Below are 16,113 nucleotides of genomic sequence, written 5' to 3'. Positions count from 1 at the left end.
GCGCCGGACCTGGGTTTTGGACATACCTGGGTTTGCCCTCGCGCTTTTCTTTCACGCGCTCTCTTTTCTGCTGTAATCGCACTCGCTTCTACCGGTTGACGCGTGGCAGGGTAAGCAAATATATGTACTGGCGCAATGAGGCCAAATATGTTGGGCTATCAGAAAAGAGAATCAAACATTCAAGGCAACTGTTTCTAAATTTGTCGTTGTGAAATTTACAGAGACCTTTTGATCTTTCTGAAGGTGATGATGCGCTCTCGGTGTTTTTCTAGTTTTAGCAGCGGAGGTAAGCTTTTTGTTGACTCGAACAATAGTCTTAAATTGTTGATTGCACTGACGATTGTATGAGAAGAGGAATTAGAGGGTTTCATGGAGAACCCTCAAACCCAGCAAGATCTACTAGAGGTTTCATGGTTTCTTATAGCACGATCATTGACAGCCTCTGCAAGGACTCACTAGTTGTTGATGCACTGAACCTCTTCTCAGAAATGGTTAGCAGAGGCATTGATCCAAACCTTGTTACTTACAACTCTTTGATTCGAGGAGTTTGCAACGTAGGTCAGTGGGAAGAAGCTACGAGGCTGTTGAATGAAATGGCGAGGATAAATATCTTTCCAAATGTAGTCACCTTCAATATCTTGGTGGATGAACTTTGTAAGGACGGGATGGTGGTGAAAGCCAAAACTGTGGTTGAAATAATGATAAAAAAGGTACTGAGCCTAATGTGATTACCTACAATTCACTAATGGATGGTTATTGTCTGCGGGGCGAAATGGATGAAGCAAGAAAAGTCTTTGATCTGATGCTCAGAAATGCTTGCATGGTTAATGTTCAGAGTTGTAATGTATTGATAAATGGATACTGCAAACATAAAAAGATTGATCAGGCAAAGGATGTTCTTCAGGAAATGGTTCGTTTGGAACTTGTTCCGGATACCGTTACTTACAGTACTCTTATTGACGGTTTTAATAAAGCTGGGAGAATGCAAGAAGCAGAAAAGTTGCTCTCTGAGATGCTAAGTTGTGGGCAACTTCCGAATCTTCATACTTATGCCATCTTGATTGATGGCTTATGTAGAAACAATCAACTTTCAGCGGCATTGGAACTGCTTCGAAAGATGGAAGACAACAAGTTGGAACTGAATATTGTAATTTACAACATCATCATTGAAGGTTTGTGCAAAGCTGGAAAACTTGAATCCGCAACAGATATCTTTACTAGTTTGTCATCAAAAGGAGTTCAGCCTGATGTGAGGACATGTACTGTGATGATTGATGGACTCTGTAATGGAGGCCTATTGGTCGAAGCAGAAGAGTTGTTTAGAGAAATGGGAACGAAAGGCTGTTCTCCAGATAATTGTACCTATAACATCCTCATCCGTGGGTTTATCAATAACAACGAGATATCAAGGGCTGTGGAACTCATTCAGGAAATGACAGAGATGGGTTCTCCGGAGATGCATCAACCCTGGAATTGGTAATCAATTTGTTGTCTAAAGATAGACCCAGCTTTGTTGTCATTTTTTGGAAGGTCCATGAAGAAGATGAATTGAATAGTTCAAACAGAAAGTCACCTTTCTACAAGAGATATGCATTATGTACTATTTATTCAATCATCATTAGAAAATACGATATCCTTTTGTAGATTTGCAAGATTTTTAGTTCGTAGTTCGATTAGTACATTACTGATATTTTGCTACAAAAAATTATTAGTCTTATACCATGGCAAAGGAAGTTTCGTTGCGCAGTAGATGGATTTGTTTGGCATGACTTTGAGTAAATTAAAGACAAATAGCTTCCTGTTATTTTCTGACCTAAAAAAAAGGAAAAGAAAACGATAGAAGCTTGCTGTTATAAGGAGCTGTTTTTAGATTTTAATGAATATGCATTATCAGGGGTCATCATTATTTCCCCAGTTTAGTACTTCTTCAGAAAAGATACATTTGTTGTGCATCATCAGAGCTTGATAATTGTCACTGCCTTTTTTTGTTTGTGGCATCATAACTTGCTGTGGTTAATTGGCATTTTATTACCTGATAGGCTCAGTCATTAGCATTTCAAAGAAATGATGAAATTGGAATCCTAAGTAGGAAAACATTGTAAAAGATGTTAATATAAAGCTGATATACACAATTAGATGAGATTTTATTATGACTATTTCGTCAAGATACATTTTCCATAAGTCTCATAATCGAACATTTTTTGTTTCTCGTGTTGCATGTAGTCTTTATTTTCACCTGCTCCTCCTCCTGGTAGATAGTAAATTCTATTATATGAACTGGCAGCTGGAAATTGTGTTACATAAACGTAGCTTGGACCTTCTTTAATTTTTCTTTTTTGGACCAAAAAAAATTACTCAAAAAGGTCCAAAACTAATGTCATGTAATAGAAAGGGTATGTATGGGGTCCAATTCTGCAAGTACCTTGTAGGAAAAGGTGACTGAGATGTCAGTATGGTTTAGTTTTAGAAAGACAGTACCATGCCAGTACAAAGTCAGTATCTAGATTCTCATGTCCTTGGGTTAATGTGACTTACATAGGATAGGTTGTTTCATGTCTGCAATTTTTTATGTAGAACAACTTATTTATTTTCTTTTTGAATAAATAAAAAGCTGATGCGGCTGCCCTCAAATCTTCATTAATGAAACTATTGAATACTACCCAGGGGCGACATAGAAATGGAATATTACAGCAAATGATGGGGAAATGTAAAAGTCTTGCATAAGATGTCATATATATCTATTTTTTCTGTTTCATACTTGATGTTACTAAATTCATTCTGATGCATAGAACAGCTGCTGATTCAGGATAATATGTTGGTCTGCCTCTCTTGTGTGTGAGTATGTCTTTTGCATTATTAAAGCGATTTCTGTATGTTGATAGGTTGAAGTATTTATAACTGCAGTGCATCTATGTCTAGGAGAAAGTCACTTAGCTTAAAAGGTTTGTTTGCAAATAGCTTTCACCACTTTTATAGTTAATCACCCTGCTTCTGGTCTTAAGGCAATTTTCCGCTCCAAACTTCCTGATCAGAGATCAAGCAAGGTAAGACTTTTATCTCAGCCGTTTCATTAAGTTTGAGGATATGCAGTAAAACTCTATCTGGTGATGCTTCCTCTGTGGTTTCAGACATTATATTGAAGAGATTTACCCCTTAATAATGAATGATTGCTTGTCAATAGGTGAGACTCCAGTGTTTGGATGATAGTTCAACTTGAGAATCTCTCTTACTCGTTTTATGTCTATGAATAATCTAAGAGAAATTGTAATTAGTGATTGCATGTCTTTTTTAGTAATGAACTATTGACTATTCTCCTTCTCTATCAATTATTCTTGAAACAAGAGGACTTGCATTCCCAGTATGTATTCCCGGTATATGACTATCTGTACAAGCCATAAAGCATTAAGGTTGATATAGTCTTGGGTCTGGCTCAGTTTAGTATTGATGGTCAAATATTATTCTCAGTGGTGGTATGAAACTATGAATGTCAGATGAACTGCCATGACTCCCTTCACTAAGCACTATTGCACGCCTGACTTGCTCTTCATGACCTAATCCATATCTCCTAATCCAAATCAAATGGCTAATCTTTGATGGACAAAAGGAGTTGCCTTGATGGTGTTACAGAAAGGAAAAAAAAAATCGATGCATCCAGAATTTAGGAAACCACATTTAAGTCCTAAATACATGCATGACACAAATCAAATTTATACTACTAAGGACATAGGACAATCTAATTCATACCTACCATGTGTTTACAAGTTCATTTACCAAATTAACCCTGCTTAAATAAAAAAGAAATCATCTTCTCATGAGAGAGAGAGAGAGAGAGCTATTCGGCTCCAACCGAGTGCATGAAAACTTCTTCATCGCACCTTATTGATCCCAAGGTTTGGAAGTTGATTTGGCAGCCCTCTTTTGTTTCCAAGATTTCCAACTTTATGTGGAGAGCGTTGTCTAACGCTCTTTCCACCAACTGGAATGCTTTCCGCCGAAAAATGATTTCTAATCATGCTTGTGTTCTATGCAGTGAGGAGGTTGAATCAGTCGAGCACTACCTTCCTTGGACCCGGGCTGTTTGGTTTGGTTCCCTAGGCTATGCCATTGCGAAGGAAAACATTTCCACGCTGGATTGTTGGCTTATGTCGCTGAAAAGGAATGAAGCTGCTCTCTCTAAAGGCTATGATAATTTCTTACACTTGATTGGTTTTCATCTTTTGGGAATTTGGAAGGAGAGATGTAAAGCTGTGATGAAAGGTGTCTCCCCTAATCCTCTCACAGCAACTCAGAGTATCAATTTGAGTTTTTCTAAGTGGCTTGAGGTTGTTTCCTCCTCTGAGGACCTCATTGAAGGTCTTATTACTACCTCGATGCTTAGCAGAGCTGGCCCCCTCCCTCTGCAAAATTTTTGAAGGTTAATATTAATGCTTCTTGGAAGAACGTAAGTTCTTTGGCAGGTCTCGGCGTTTGCGCTAGGGATTGTCTTGGTCATTCTATAGATGACTCCTATTCTCTGGGTTCTTTTAATTCTGTTGTGGAAGCGGAAGCGGGTGCCGTGCTTAAAGGTTTGAATCTTGCAGTGGATAAAAATTTCAGGAACATAATCATAGAGGGAGATTGTAAGGAGGTCATCAGTGCCTTTGCTAATCCATCCGTGTGCTCAAGGTGGAAAATCTCTACATTGGTTAGATAAGTTGACTCCATACTCCCCTTTTTTACTTCTGTCACTTGAAATTAGGTTCCTTGTGATGCAAACAGCTTGGCGGCTGCCGTTAAGCTCGCACATTTTGTTGCGGATGGTCTTCCTGGATCTCCTTAAACTTTGGTTTTTTCTTTTATTATAGTTTTTTTTTTGTTACTTACTGTGTTTTCTTTCTTCCTCTTCTGCTGTAGCTTTACTTGTTTTTTCGGTAGCCCTTGTGCCTTTTTTTTATTGAATTACCATTTGGACAAAAAGAGAGAGAGAGATGCTATTGTACTTTAAAAAAAAAAAAGCTACTACTAAGAACTCGAATTCGTCCAGAGTGCTGCACTTTTAAATATTTAAGCTGCTATAAACAACTCGAATTCATCTGGTGCTGCTACTAAACTTGAACTCATAGAGAGAAAGAGATGGTACTATACTTTTTGAAAATTTAAGCTGTTACTGAAAATTTAAGCTGCCACTACAATCGTTGTCGCCAAATCCTGCTACTGCATTTGTACTCTTTTTTGTTGTGCTACTACACTACACACTCATAATTGTTTGGTTGTGCCACTGCTCTCGTTATCACTGCTACTATGCACATTTCATCAATCCTGCTACTACACTTCTCGTTATGCTACTACACTCTCATTCTCGTCCACTTGACTTCTAGTTTCTCTAGTTCTTGATACTGCTTGAAGTTTGAATTCACATTCACAAATTTTCTTAACCCAAATTGAGCTTGAGCTCTTCGCTAAGCCCATGCCTCAAACAAAGAAACCTTTCCACTCCTCAACTTTTCTAGTCCTCTTTTCATTTCAGCATCACCAAACTTTAGAGGTTGTGGCTTGTCCTCAATCTCCCCACATATAATCCCAATTGAAGAAGAAGCACTGTTTGACAAAAATTTCATTTATATATCTGATATTCTACCATAATTGAAGCACCATAGATCAATTACCTCATAGAGCACCTCGACGTTGTTCAAGAGATCTACAAGGGAAGACGAAGACTTCGGGGCTGAGGCAGCATCGATCTAAGATCCATCGGTGAGGAGTCGTCAGCAAAGAGTGAAGGCATCTAGATTCGTTGGTGAGGCATCGTCATCATGAAGTAGAGGCAATGAGGCTCCTCCATCGCAGAGCAGAGATTTGATTTCTTGAGAGAGAGAGAGAGTAGACGTTATTGTAAAAGAGGGCTTTTTGGTCATTCAATTATTAAAACTTGAAGTCGGGTCTGGTATTAGTATTACATGTTAGGCCTAGGCTTATGTTCTTATTTGTTTAAATATCTTGTATGATGAGTTTCTTGTATTGTTATATGTTGTCTGGTAGTGGGATGTCATTTTCTATTCAGAATTTAGAAGAAGAGCAAGGTGTATAGTTGTATCTTGCAATAACTTTGTGTTAGTTGCTCTCAAGTTCCCTCCACACAACTGGCTTATAGCTGAAAATCTAGCTATCTATCTAATTCTTGTTAGGAGCCAGAGAAAGTAGTCATTTATATATTGTTATTTATGTGCCAACTACAGTCACTGATATGAATTATGTATCACCACTTACATGTAACATATATATTTTTATACCGGTACACCACTTTATCATTTAATTTATTTTTATAAAAAAGAGAACATTGGCAAACTTATTAATAATTTATGATGGATATTTGGGTTTATATTATTACCTCTCTCTCTCTCTCTCTCTCTCTCTCTCTCTCTCTCTCTCTCTCTCTCTCTCTAGGGCTTTGTGTGGAGTTCGACAAAATTTTCAGATCTCCTCTACAATGGCAGGTCATATATCTTCTCCTTCGTGTGGTAGCTCTTTTGTTTGTTCGTTGGGTTCTGCGTGCGTCGTCCTTGGGAAGCATGGTCCAGCTACGGCAACCGCTCGTCATTCTTATTTGGTTGGTCGACTCTTAGGTCTAGAGCTCCCTAGCCTGAAGGGAGCAATTCCAACATTCTGGAGGTGTCGCTGTGGCTTAGCAGTTCATGGTATATCGGTGTGTATCCATCCCACTACGGCCAAAAATTTTCATGTGGACCTTCGTGGGTTCGATTAGGCTGAACAAGCAGGATGTGCATGTCATCGATGTGCACATCGTCGTGGGCTGGAATGCGGCGGCAATGGTAACTTGGTGATCAGATCGAAAGTTTAAATTGGTGGAAGTTGGAGGCGGTGACCCCGAGTACAAGGCTCAGATGTGGACTCTCGGGTTGGGCTGCTGGGCTTGTGTGTCTGGGTGTTGGGCCTTCCATGGAGTGTCCTTAATTTGGGCCTTGGGGGAAACAAGTTTTCCATCTTAGGTGGGCTTAGCTAGACTGGGTCTTTATGGCCCTAAAGGGATTCTAATATGAATCGGGAAGGGTATGTCTTCATCTACTTAGTTGGATTATTTTCACAAGCTTCTAAGTGGGTGAGGCATACTTATGTTAAAGAGCTATAAATTGTCTGAGAAAGTGAATGTACTTTTAATTGTTAAGTACCTAGGTGCAGTTAGATGTTTAGTAGTTGAAGAATTAATTATTTCTGTCAGCCCTTATGAGTGTATTATTCCTTGTATTGTTCGGTGAGCATGAAATATATTCTGACTTCTTGATTAAAAAAAAACATTGGTGATAATATATGCCATAATTACATGTAATTTTAGCCATCTCTAACTCATAGTTACATCTCACACCCATAGGCTGCAATAATTCTATACAAAATTCTTGCATAGGTGAACATAGAATTGAAATAAAAATAATAAGTGAATAAAGAAAATGGTTTCTTATATAAAAAAGTCGCATTTGATACATGTATTTATAAAAAAAAGTCAAGTAAGATTTGAAAATTATAAAAAAGTCAATTTATTAAATCTCTTATACCGTTGCCTTTATAGTTGGTAAAAATTACAATGTGTCACTGCTCTCTTTTCTCTCTCATCTCTCGGCTGAGTTGACCCATGACCGAATTCACAGAGGGCATTTGCAAATGGTGCTGTGCGGGGAGAGTTTGTCGGCACTGGGACTCGGCACTAGGTTAGTTGGCGCGGGGAGGAGGCGCTGGGTTTGTCGGCATAGGGAGAAGGTGAGGTGAGTGTGGCTGTAGAAAGAGAGGCACTGGGTTCATCGACACTGGGTTCGTCAGCGCGGGGGCGCAAGGAGGAGGTACTGGGTCCATATTGGACACGATTCGATACATAGACACGGCATATTGAAATTGTTTTGGACACGGACATGTGATGGACACGTTAATTAAATATTATTTTAAATATATATAGGTATTAAAAATTAAAATCTAAGTTATATAGTTTCTTAATTAGAAAAATTTAAACAAAGATTCAAACCAATTACTAAAATATTGACTTTTGAGAAAAATCCGACCTTCTAAAAATAGATTTTGATAAATTTTCAAGAAAAAAAATTTTGATTAATATAAATTTCAAACTATTTGGAGAGCTATATCTATTAAAATGTGCATCAATATACACAAAAGCAATTCAGGAGGAATGACTAAGGACTTCACATCTCCTTAGAGTAACCAAGGTTCGAATCACACTATGTGCAATTTTGTGATTTTATTGAATGTGCATGTCCGGATCGTATCCAAGCAAGGATACGTATGTCCAAAACGTATCCAAATAAACATACGCGTGTCTGGCGTATTTGATCGTATCGGAGGCGTATCGTGTCTGTATTCGTGTCAAACACGCAATACGTGTAGTATTGCATGTGTCCGTGCTACACATGGGTTGAGCAATTGGTTCGGCAACAAAGCTCTGGTGATGCCAGTCTTTGAGTCTGTTAGATCTGAACCTATGGAGAGCGAACACGAACAAAGCTCTGGCGTCGGAGCTCGCCATGTCCATTACAGATGTTTTGCTCTTAGATCGTCTCTCTGCGAGAAGAAGAGGAAGAATAAAATGGTGACATGGGTGCCCATAGCAAAAATCATAATTACAACCCCTTTAGTCTTTCACCCCTTCTTATGTTTCCGATTTGGCACCATGTCTCTTATCTACCCGTCACACTACCGATCACACTATCCATCACACTACCAGTCACACTAGCTTTTTGTTGTGACAGATAGTGTGATAACTAGTGTGACAGGTAGTGTGATAGTTAGTGTGACAAGTATTGTGATAACTAGTGTGATATGCAGTGTGACAGTCACACTAACTTTTGGTTGTGACAGTCACACTAACTTTTGGTTGTGACAAGCATATAACTAGCATGATAGGTAGTGTGACATGTGGTGTAATTGGTGTTGTTATGTACAACAACATTAGTGACGATATTTAGATCATATAAGTTGATTTGAGAAGTTCAAGATCACATAACAATAAACAAAAGTTCGTTATTTCTAGTCATTCTTCTTCTTGTCACAACATAGTCGCATAAAACAGTGTGATAGTGGGTATGACAGGAGGTGTACATGGGTGTGACAACAGGTGTGACAGTTAGTGTGATAGATAGTGTGAAAACGGGTGTGATAGGTTGTGCATGTGACGAGTGGTGTGTCGGGGGTGTGACAGTTAGTGTGATAGGTAATGTGACATATGTGTGACAACGTGTGTGATATGATGTGCATGTGACAGTTAGTGTGTCGGGGGTGTGACAGTTAGTGTAATAGGTAGTGTGACAAGTAGTGTGACATGTAGTGTGAACGGTAGTGTGCCATGTAGTGTGACATACTGATATGTAGTGTAACAGCGGTAGTGTGACAGAACGTGTGACATGTAGTGTGATAGCGGGTGTGACATGCCGAGAGAAAATGTCTAAATATGTGAAATGATGCTAAAATTTAAAGGAGATTGGTATGAGTATGTTCATAATGGAGAGAATAACTAGAATTAAGGAGCCTTAAGCTGTAATTCCGCAGGAATAACTTGGAGCATCACCATGGACGGCGGCAACCCCTTGCGAGGATTGCGGCACCTTGTACGGTGATCGTTTTAGAGTGGGTACGGTATCAAATGAAAGAGGGGAGAAACATCTTTCCAACGGTACCAACCACGCTCAACCCCGCCGGACGACAAAGTTACGGCCGGAGTTTAAAGAAGAAGAAAGAATATTAAAAAGAAGATGAAGAAAAATAGTTTGAGAAATAGCAAAATTGTCCGGAAAATATTTTAAAATTGACTGTCTTCTAATTTTGTTCCAAGCCTATTGACTATTTTCTAATTTTGTCTTAAGTTTATTGACTATTTTCTAATTTCTAGTTAATTGAGATGACTTTTATAATTTGAAAATAAGTGGTGATTTTTTTATATAATTTATGATGATGAGATATTGTACTATTTTATAATGGGAGTTTCTATTCTTACCTTCCAAAATGACATTTGGACCTCTATTTTTTAGATAGTTTTGACTTAGTCAATGCATATGAAATTACAAAAAAAAACAACTCTTAACTTATTTATTATAAATTACTAATGTAGATAATTATCTTTTTATATTTATTGCTAGAAAATTCCAAAATGAGATATCGAATTGCATAAAATGATTTAATTGATTACATTTTTTTATAACATCATAAGTCAAAAATTAAATGTAGATGATTAACATCAAATTGGATGTAGACGATTAAATGTATAAACTATATAACTATCTAAAATTTCTCATAAAATTTGATTTGAGCCAAAGAACAAAACTCTTTCATTAGAGGTTAAAATATATTTCATATACGTTGATATTAATTCTTGGTGAGTTGTATATATATATATATATATATCAATGAATGAAAAAAATAGTTTACCAATTTTACCATGAATTTAGAAAACGAGTGGAAGAGTGAATTAATTCGAAAAAAAATAGTTTGTGAGATTATTATTTTCGAGTTATATATAATAAATGAATTTGAAATAGAGTATAAAAGAAACTAATTGATAGTAGTTTGATTTAATATATCAAATTAAATAATGAGCATTTTAGGAAAACTATGAAGGTTTAAATAACATATATGTGAAAGCAAACTAGATGTCTACTGAGTAAGGATGTCTAAATACTATTTTTGGATGTATGAATAAAAACTCACTTTTATAATTTGCTCTAAAGAAAAGAGAAAATATTAAATATCTAAAATGGATCAGTTATATTCTTTATTCACCTGGACTTGGCCCATGTTCAATTCAAAATCCGTCTGAAGGCCCAAATCTCAACTAGGGTTTTTTTGCTTATAAACTCTAGCTACCCATTCCTGCCTCTCATTTCTCATCGTCTCGTTTCTCGCCGAATTTCGAACCCAGAAGGATCACAAGCTCTCCGTCTCAACCGTCATCATGAGGGCCAAGGTAACCTTCGCCAACTCTAATCTATCCTTTTCTCTGTTTCGTAAAAAAGTTGCTCTACTTTGTTCGTTCATCGAGTTTTCAAAGCTTTGTGATCGGATCGTTGATATTTGAATTCGGTGTTTATTTTACAGTGGAAGAAGAAGAGAATGAGGAGGTTGAAGAGGAAGCGCCGAAAGATGAGACAGAGATCCAAGTGATTGCAGCACGACCTGTTTCAGTTGGCGTTTTCTGAGCCGGGCTAGGGTTTTGAGTTTAATCCCGGGCTTAGTTTGTTTGTTAGGGCTAAAGCGACTCTCGTTTTGGTACTCCTTTTTATTTCAAGATGAATGTCTACATTTTTAATTGATATGGAATTCGATTACTTATGAGTAAATTCTCTTTCGTATTTATAGTTCTTGAATGGATGAAATAGTATGAATTTGTCTGTTGTTAATAGAATGTGATGCGTAGTTGGCATGCCGTGTTGCTGTGATTTACTTGTTGGGTTCGACATTGGTCAGTGTCACAGCATAGTGGTTTAGCTTCATCTGCTTTATTGATGGTCTTGTTGTTGTTGTTTGATCATAGATATTTAATGAGTTGGTTCTAGACTTGAGGTGATTACAGCGTCTTGAACCGTGCAGTGTATAGGCTGGATGATATTGAACTGTTTGACCACTGACTTCCCTTTGCTGATCAAGGGCTCGAGGTGATTTTAGAATCCTGAAAATTGTTGTGTTTGATTATATGCATCATAGATATTTTAAATTAGGGTGTCACTGCTCAGTGCAAGTTCTGTTCTGACACTGCATTAAGGTTATGCCTACCAGTTTAAGTGACACTGCTACTCAGGCTAGTGGGTTCAATAGATGAGGGATTTAAGGTAGGTTGTAAGCCACATTATCTATATAATGATCGTGTAGCTGGTGGTAATATGTGTGGTTCTCGATCTTGAATGCATGAAATTCAGTGTGCCTACAATTTAATTGAAGAATTAGGCTGAATTGAGGGTGAACACTACCCAGTTGAAGTAAGGAGCTGAGTACACAAAAGTTTGTTCAGGTTAGATTGGTTTAGAATTCTGCTTAGTTAAATATATCCAGTCACATTTTTATGCTACTTGGCCAGGGCCATTTCTCAAATACATATCATGCTATTGTTTGTTGGCTTGTCTCCTGATATCCATGCCTATCTTCTTTAGCTCCTCGAAGGAAAGTATTGTCTCTGAATCAAAACCGCTTGCAAACTGAATGTTCAAATTGTGTCAGTACTTGTTGGTAAGCAAAGTAAATGCAGCAGACCAGCAGTTAATTAGTGAAATAAGTGTTTGTTCAGTTTCTTACCTGGTGTACTCGGAAAGCAAATCGGACTCCTTGGAGAACTAGGTTTTCTAGTCTTGAGCATTCACTAGACTGCACTTCTTTGATAATCCTTTTCATGAACTCCTTGGCGAGCCTTAGAGAACTTAATTTCATCTGCAATTAGTTGAACCTAAGTATTACCCATGCTGTCTAGGTGATATCAAAACAGGTTTATATGAGTGTGAAACAATACTATTTCGTTGTGTATACTATGACTGAGGATGGTGAGAAATTTGCATCGGTAAAAGCCAGGAATTGCGTTACTATTTTTGTTCGTTCAACTTGTTTTTTCAGTTTGGTTTCAGTTTTAGCCTGGGTTTCAACAGGAATGTGTATATACACAATGGAATTCGGGTTATTTGGAATGTTGGGTTAAAATGGACGCGGGATATTTACGTAACAAGATGCTAGCATCTTATAGGGGACCAATAAATCAGATATGTTTGCAGTTGTCGTTTCATTTCGCCGGAAGTACATTTAGGAAGCCAAATATATGGTTTTCTTATTTTGGGCAATCATAAAAGTCATAGAACAGTGAGCTATTTTGGTAAGGCATAGTTTTCAGTGAAGAACTTGAGCAATAACGACAACAAGCTTGTCAATTCGTAATTACTTTTTACCTACCTGTCCGATCAGCCCTGTGTCTAACATCCATTCCCATGGGATCTGAAAATCCCTGTATTTCTTGCTGGTAACATCCCTTGTTCTCTCTGTGCTGCTAAGACTTCTCTCCAATCTGTAAAAATTGTTACCTTAATATTTTGATCACTACAATGAATGGAACAGTAAAATACTAAAAATTAAGTTTTCGGACATAAACATGCATGCTTGCCTGTCTTGTAATGCCTCTATTCTTCGAAGTGCCAAGACCAATGGCTCCTTCATGTTGTCTTCGAATGTTGAGACTTCGGATTTGAGGTTTCTGAGGTCTCTGTAGTTGCAGGCAGCTTCTCGCAAAGTGTCGGCTTTTCGTTCTGGCCACTGTGGAAAATGTTTCAGAACTGCTCTTTCATCAACCAAGGAGGACAGCTGCCGATCCAGCCAATTCACAAATGCTTCTACATCGGCAATGTTCTTAAAGGTTGCTGACTCCACCTCTTTGATCAAGAAATTTATGAACTCTGCTTGTGTTTCGACCTCTGACTTTATCTGTTAGTGTTGTGCAAACAATGTCAGCAAATGTGTTCCTATAGAGACTGGAGAGTGAAAAAAAAAACAAGGAATTTATCATTGCCTTGCTGATTACTTACTGCTAAAACATAAGATGAACGGTTTTCGATTTCTCCAATCATGTTCTTGGTGAGAGCAAAAACATGAACTCCTGCAGGGTTGGCTTTGTTCTCCATGTGTGGATCTTTCCTTGTAAGTGATCGGTAGAGCTCAATTACTTCTGGCACACGGCGCACTCCTTTTGTACCAAGTAGAGATTTTGAGGGCGGCGGTGGAGGTGGTGGTGCTGGTGCTGACGGCCCTTTATTGCCCTTTACCTCCTTGATGGAAGCAGGAGGAGCTGGAGGCGGTTTTGGTGGTGGTGCATTTGTCAATATTGTTGCTGGCTTTTCCTCTGTGAAGTCTAGTTTTGGACTCGTCTTCTCTTTTGCCGCTGGACTTTGTTCCGGTGTATCCATCGAGTTCTGGAACTTCTTCCAGAGCACACTTTTCCTCTCATGATTGTGTGCTTTTAAGGAAGTTATCTGATCTCTGAGGCGAACAACTTCTTTTCTCAGCTCCTGGTTTTCTTTCTCCAATGAACCATTCTTTTCGAGAGAAGCTTCGAGTTCTTTTCTGAGGAAGGTGATCATGATCTCTGAGTTTTCGTCTTCCTGTGGCATCTTGTCTTCAGGGTAAGAAGGCTGATGACACAAGGAGATGAGAGTGTGACATTGAGTCTCTTTTGGATCTTGTTCCTCTTTTATGTGATGGTCTTGCTTTTGAAGGTTGGTGTGTGAGATGCTTTTGTATACTTGCCCCTCTTTATGTTGCTAATGGCAGTTTGGAGCTTCAGGAATACTTAGTTTAGACAAGATTGCTTATTGCTTTTAAGGTCATCATCTGTCCTATGCAAAGGTTAATCATACTATCTAGTTGGCATAATAGTTGCAAATTTATATGTTCTAGTTTTTAGGTGCAACAGTATCAATATGCATTGGTCAAGTTTACTCTAAAGTCTAAACACATGTTTGTTTTTTGGGTTTTTGATATCTAACATTGATTGTGTCAGTATCATATGTACCAGGTGTAGCATTTACTTCATGTTTTACGGGTAGTCTTGTGAAGTTTGACCCAAATGTAAATAAATGTGTGATTGCTAAACTTACAAGTATAAAAGGGTGGCACAAAGATGTAGGAGTGTTGCTGCCATGAAAATCTTATTTTCTTTTCTATATTTATATATATATTGTTTATCTGTGAATAACTAATATGGCCTACTTCTTTATTTAAGCTTATACATAATAATAATGTACAATTTCTCACTTCTGATATATGAATTGATCTAAACATGATACAGTTACTATGGATTTACAAGTTAGTTTGGCTTACACCCTCCTTTTTAAGCTTCACAGAGAAATGATCAGAAAAGAAATTGATTGGTTAAATGAAAGAACAAAGGTTAGTTACAAAAACTTACCAACCAAGTGACTAAGGTTAATCTGGCTAATGACATGTTTTAGCTACTCTGGCCTATCATTGTGGTTCAAGTGTAAGCCTCAGACTGGGATGGTGAGATCATAATTAGGTTAATCTAATTCAAGTGTGATCCTCTTGGTTTATAGGCTAATTGACTTCTATCCCTAAATGAGATTATGACTAGATTGAAGAGGTTTCTATTCTTTGCTTGTGAAGCAACAATAAGAAAGCAGAAAAGAGGTGGGAGGAAATGAACACCAGTGAAGCATGCTGACAGTGCAAAATTAAAGGGAAAGTAAAAGCTTTGATATTTACAGCCTACCAGAATGAGATCTTCCTAATTTTTTCTGCTTTATTTTTCCTGTATTCAAAAAGAAGGTGCCAGGGATTCTGTTTTCATTTTTCCTGCTTTGAATTGGGGTTCAGCTCCTTCTAGCTGGTTTGCTTACCGTAATTTTAATTGTAGAATGATATTTCCTCTTATGTGTTATTTCCCGATCAAAATTTAAAGTTTACACGATCAATGTAACATACTACAAGTAACAACTAAAGTCTAAAGGGTCCGTTTTATGGTTCGCCTCAAGCCCCCAAAGGATGCAACCATGGAGCTAATAATGCTGCCTTAGATGACAGATGCTGTTATGCTCTCAGACCTTACACTCACAGTTGTGAAAAACAGTGAAGCAGCAGACTCAAATTCTCCCTAAACTGGTCATTAATTATAAAGGTTATATTCCTCTCCGTTATTTTGTACAAGTCCAGTTCTAATTTAGCTTTGATTTCAAAGGGACCCCTATATCTAGAGCTCTTAAATATAAATTCCCTACAGGCAAGGGGACCTTAGGGCCATAAGGGGTTGATATAGGTAAAGCAACTTGATCAACACTCAACACCAGAAAAAAGTGTTGGCATGGGTGGACATGAATAATGTTGAAGGACCCAATAATTGATTTGGGGTTTGTGATAAACACAAAAACTCTTAACCAGAAAAGAAAAGGGTCCAGAATTAATTGTGAAAACTTGCCCCAACAGAAAGGGAAGCAGAGAATTCAAATGTCGGTTTCTCATCCATTTTAGCTAATGGCTACATATCAAGAACTAATTCAATTGGCTTGCCATGTTTTACAGACCCAGCAACAGCTTCAGTACAGTGACAAGTCAATGTCTATGAAGGAGACAAATACCAATAGA

General features: G+C 37.8%; 2 protein-coding genes and 1 long non-coding RNA gene across 3 annotated transcripts; 2 read left to right on the top strand and 1 right to left on the bottom strand.

Moving 5' to 3' along the window:
• Positions 1–344: 344 nt before the first annotated feature.
• Positions 345–1,552, top strand: LOC126787476 (pentatricopeptide repeat-containing protein At3g22470, mitochondrial-like). Its single transcript, XM_050513355.1, is given in 4 exon segments — positions 345–708; positions 711–1,439; positions 1,442–1,499; positions 1,501–1,552. Coding segments are annotated over 4 exon segments (1,203 nt in total).
• Positions 1,553–10,816: 9,264 nt separating this feature from the next.
• LOC126785825 (uncharacterized) lies at positions 10,817–11,341 on the top strand. The gene is made up of 2 exons (XR_007671120.1): positions 10,817–10,954; positions 11,086–11,341. It is a non-coding gene; the product is annotated as an uncharacterized LOC126785825 (long non-coding RNA).
• Positions 11,342–12,039: 698 nt separating this feature from the next.
• On the bottom strand, positions 12,040–14,160 carry LOC126785824 (protein CHUP1, chloroplastic). Its single transcript, XM_050511475.1, has 5 exons — positions 13,545–14,160; positions 13,127–13,443; positions 12,919–13,030; positions 12,277–12,408; positions 12,040–12,179 (listed from the first exon to the last, which is right to left on the bottom strand). The coding sequence occupies exons 1-5, from the start codon at positions 14,124–14,126 to the stop codon at positions 12,087–12,089; spliced, it is 1,236 nt and encodes a 411-aa protein (XP_050367432.1). The 5' UTR covers positions 14,127–14,160; the 3' UTR covers positions 12,040–12,086.
• Between the last annotated feature and the right edge of the window lie 1,953 nt (positions 14,161–16,113).

Source organism: Argentina anserina, chromosome 3 (genome assembly GCF_933775445.1).
Source record: "Argentina anserina chromosome 3, drPotAnse1.1, whole genome shotgun sequence".
In the NCBI taxonomy this organism is placed as follows: domain Eukaryota; kingdom Viridiplantae; phylum Streptophyta; class Magnoliopsida; order Rosales; family Rosaceae; genus Argentina; species Argentina anserina.
Note: the sequence above shows the minus strand (reverse complement) of the source record. Positions and strands in the feature narration are given on the sequence as shown.

Bases quoted from the DNA above. Each gene is read 5' to 3' on its own strand.
- LOC126785824 (XM_050511475.1), bottom strand. From the start codon at position 14,126: ATGCCACAGGAAGACGAAAACTCAGAGATCATGATCACCTTCCTCAGA. The intron at 13,444-13,544 runs GTAAGTAATCAG...CAACACTAACAG, and splicing joins GTTCATCTTATGTTTTAGCA to ATAAAGTCAGAGGTCGAAAC. The intron at 12,180-12,276 runs GTAAGAAACTGA...TTGAACATTCAG, and splicing joins TTGCTTTCCGAGTACACCAG to TTTGCAAGCGGTTTTGATTC.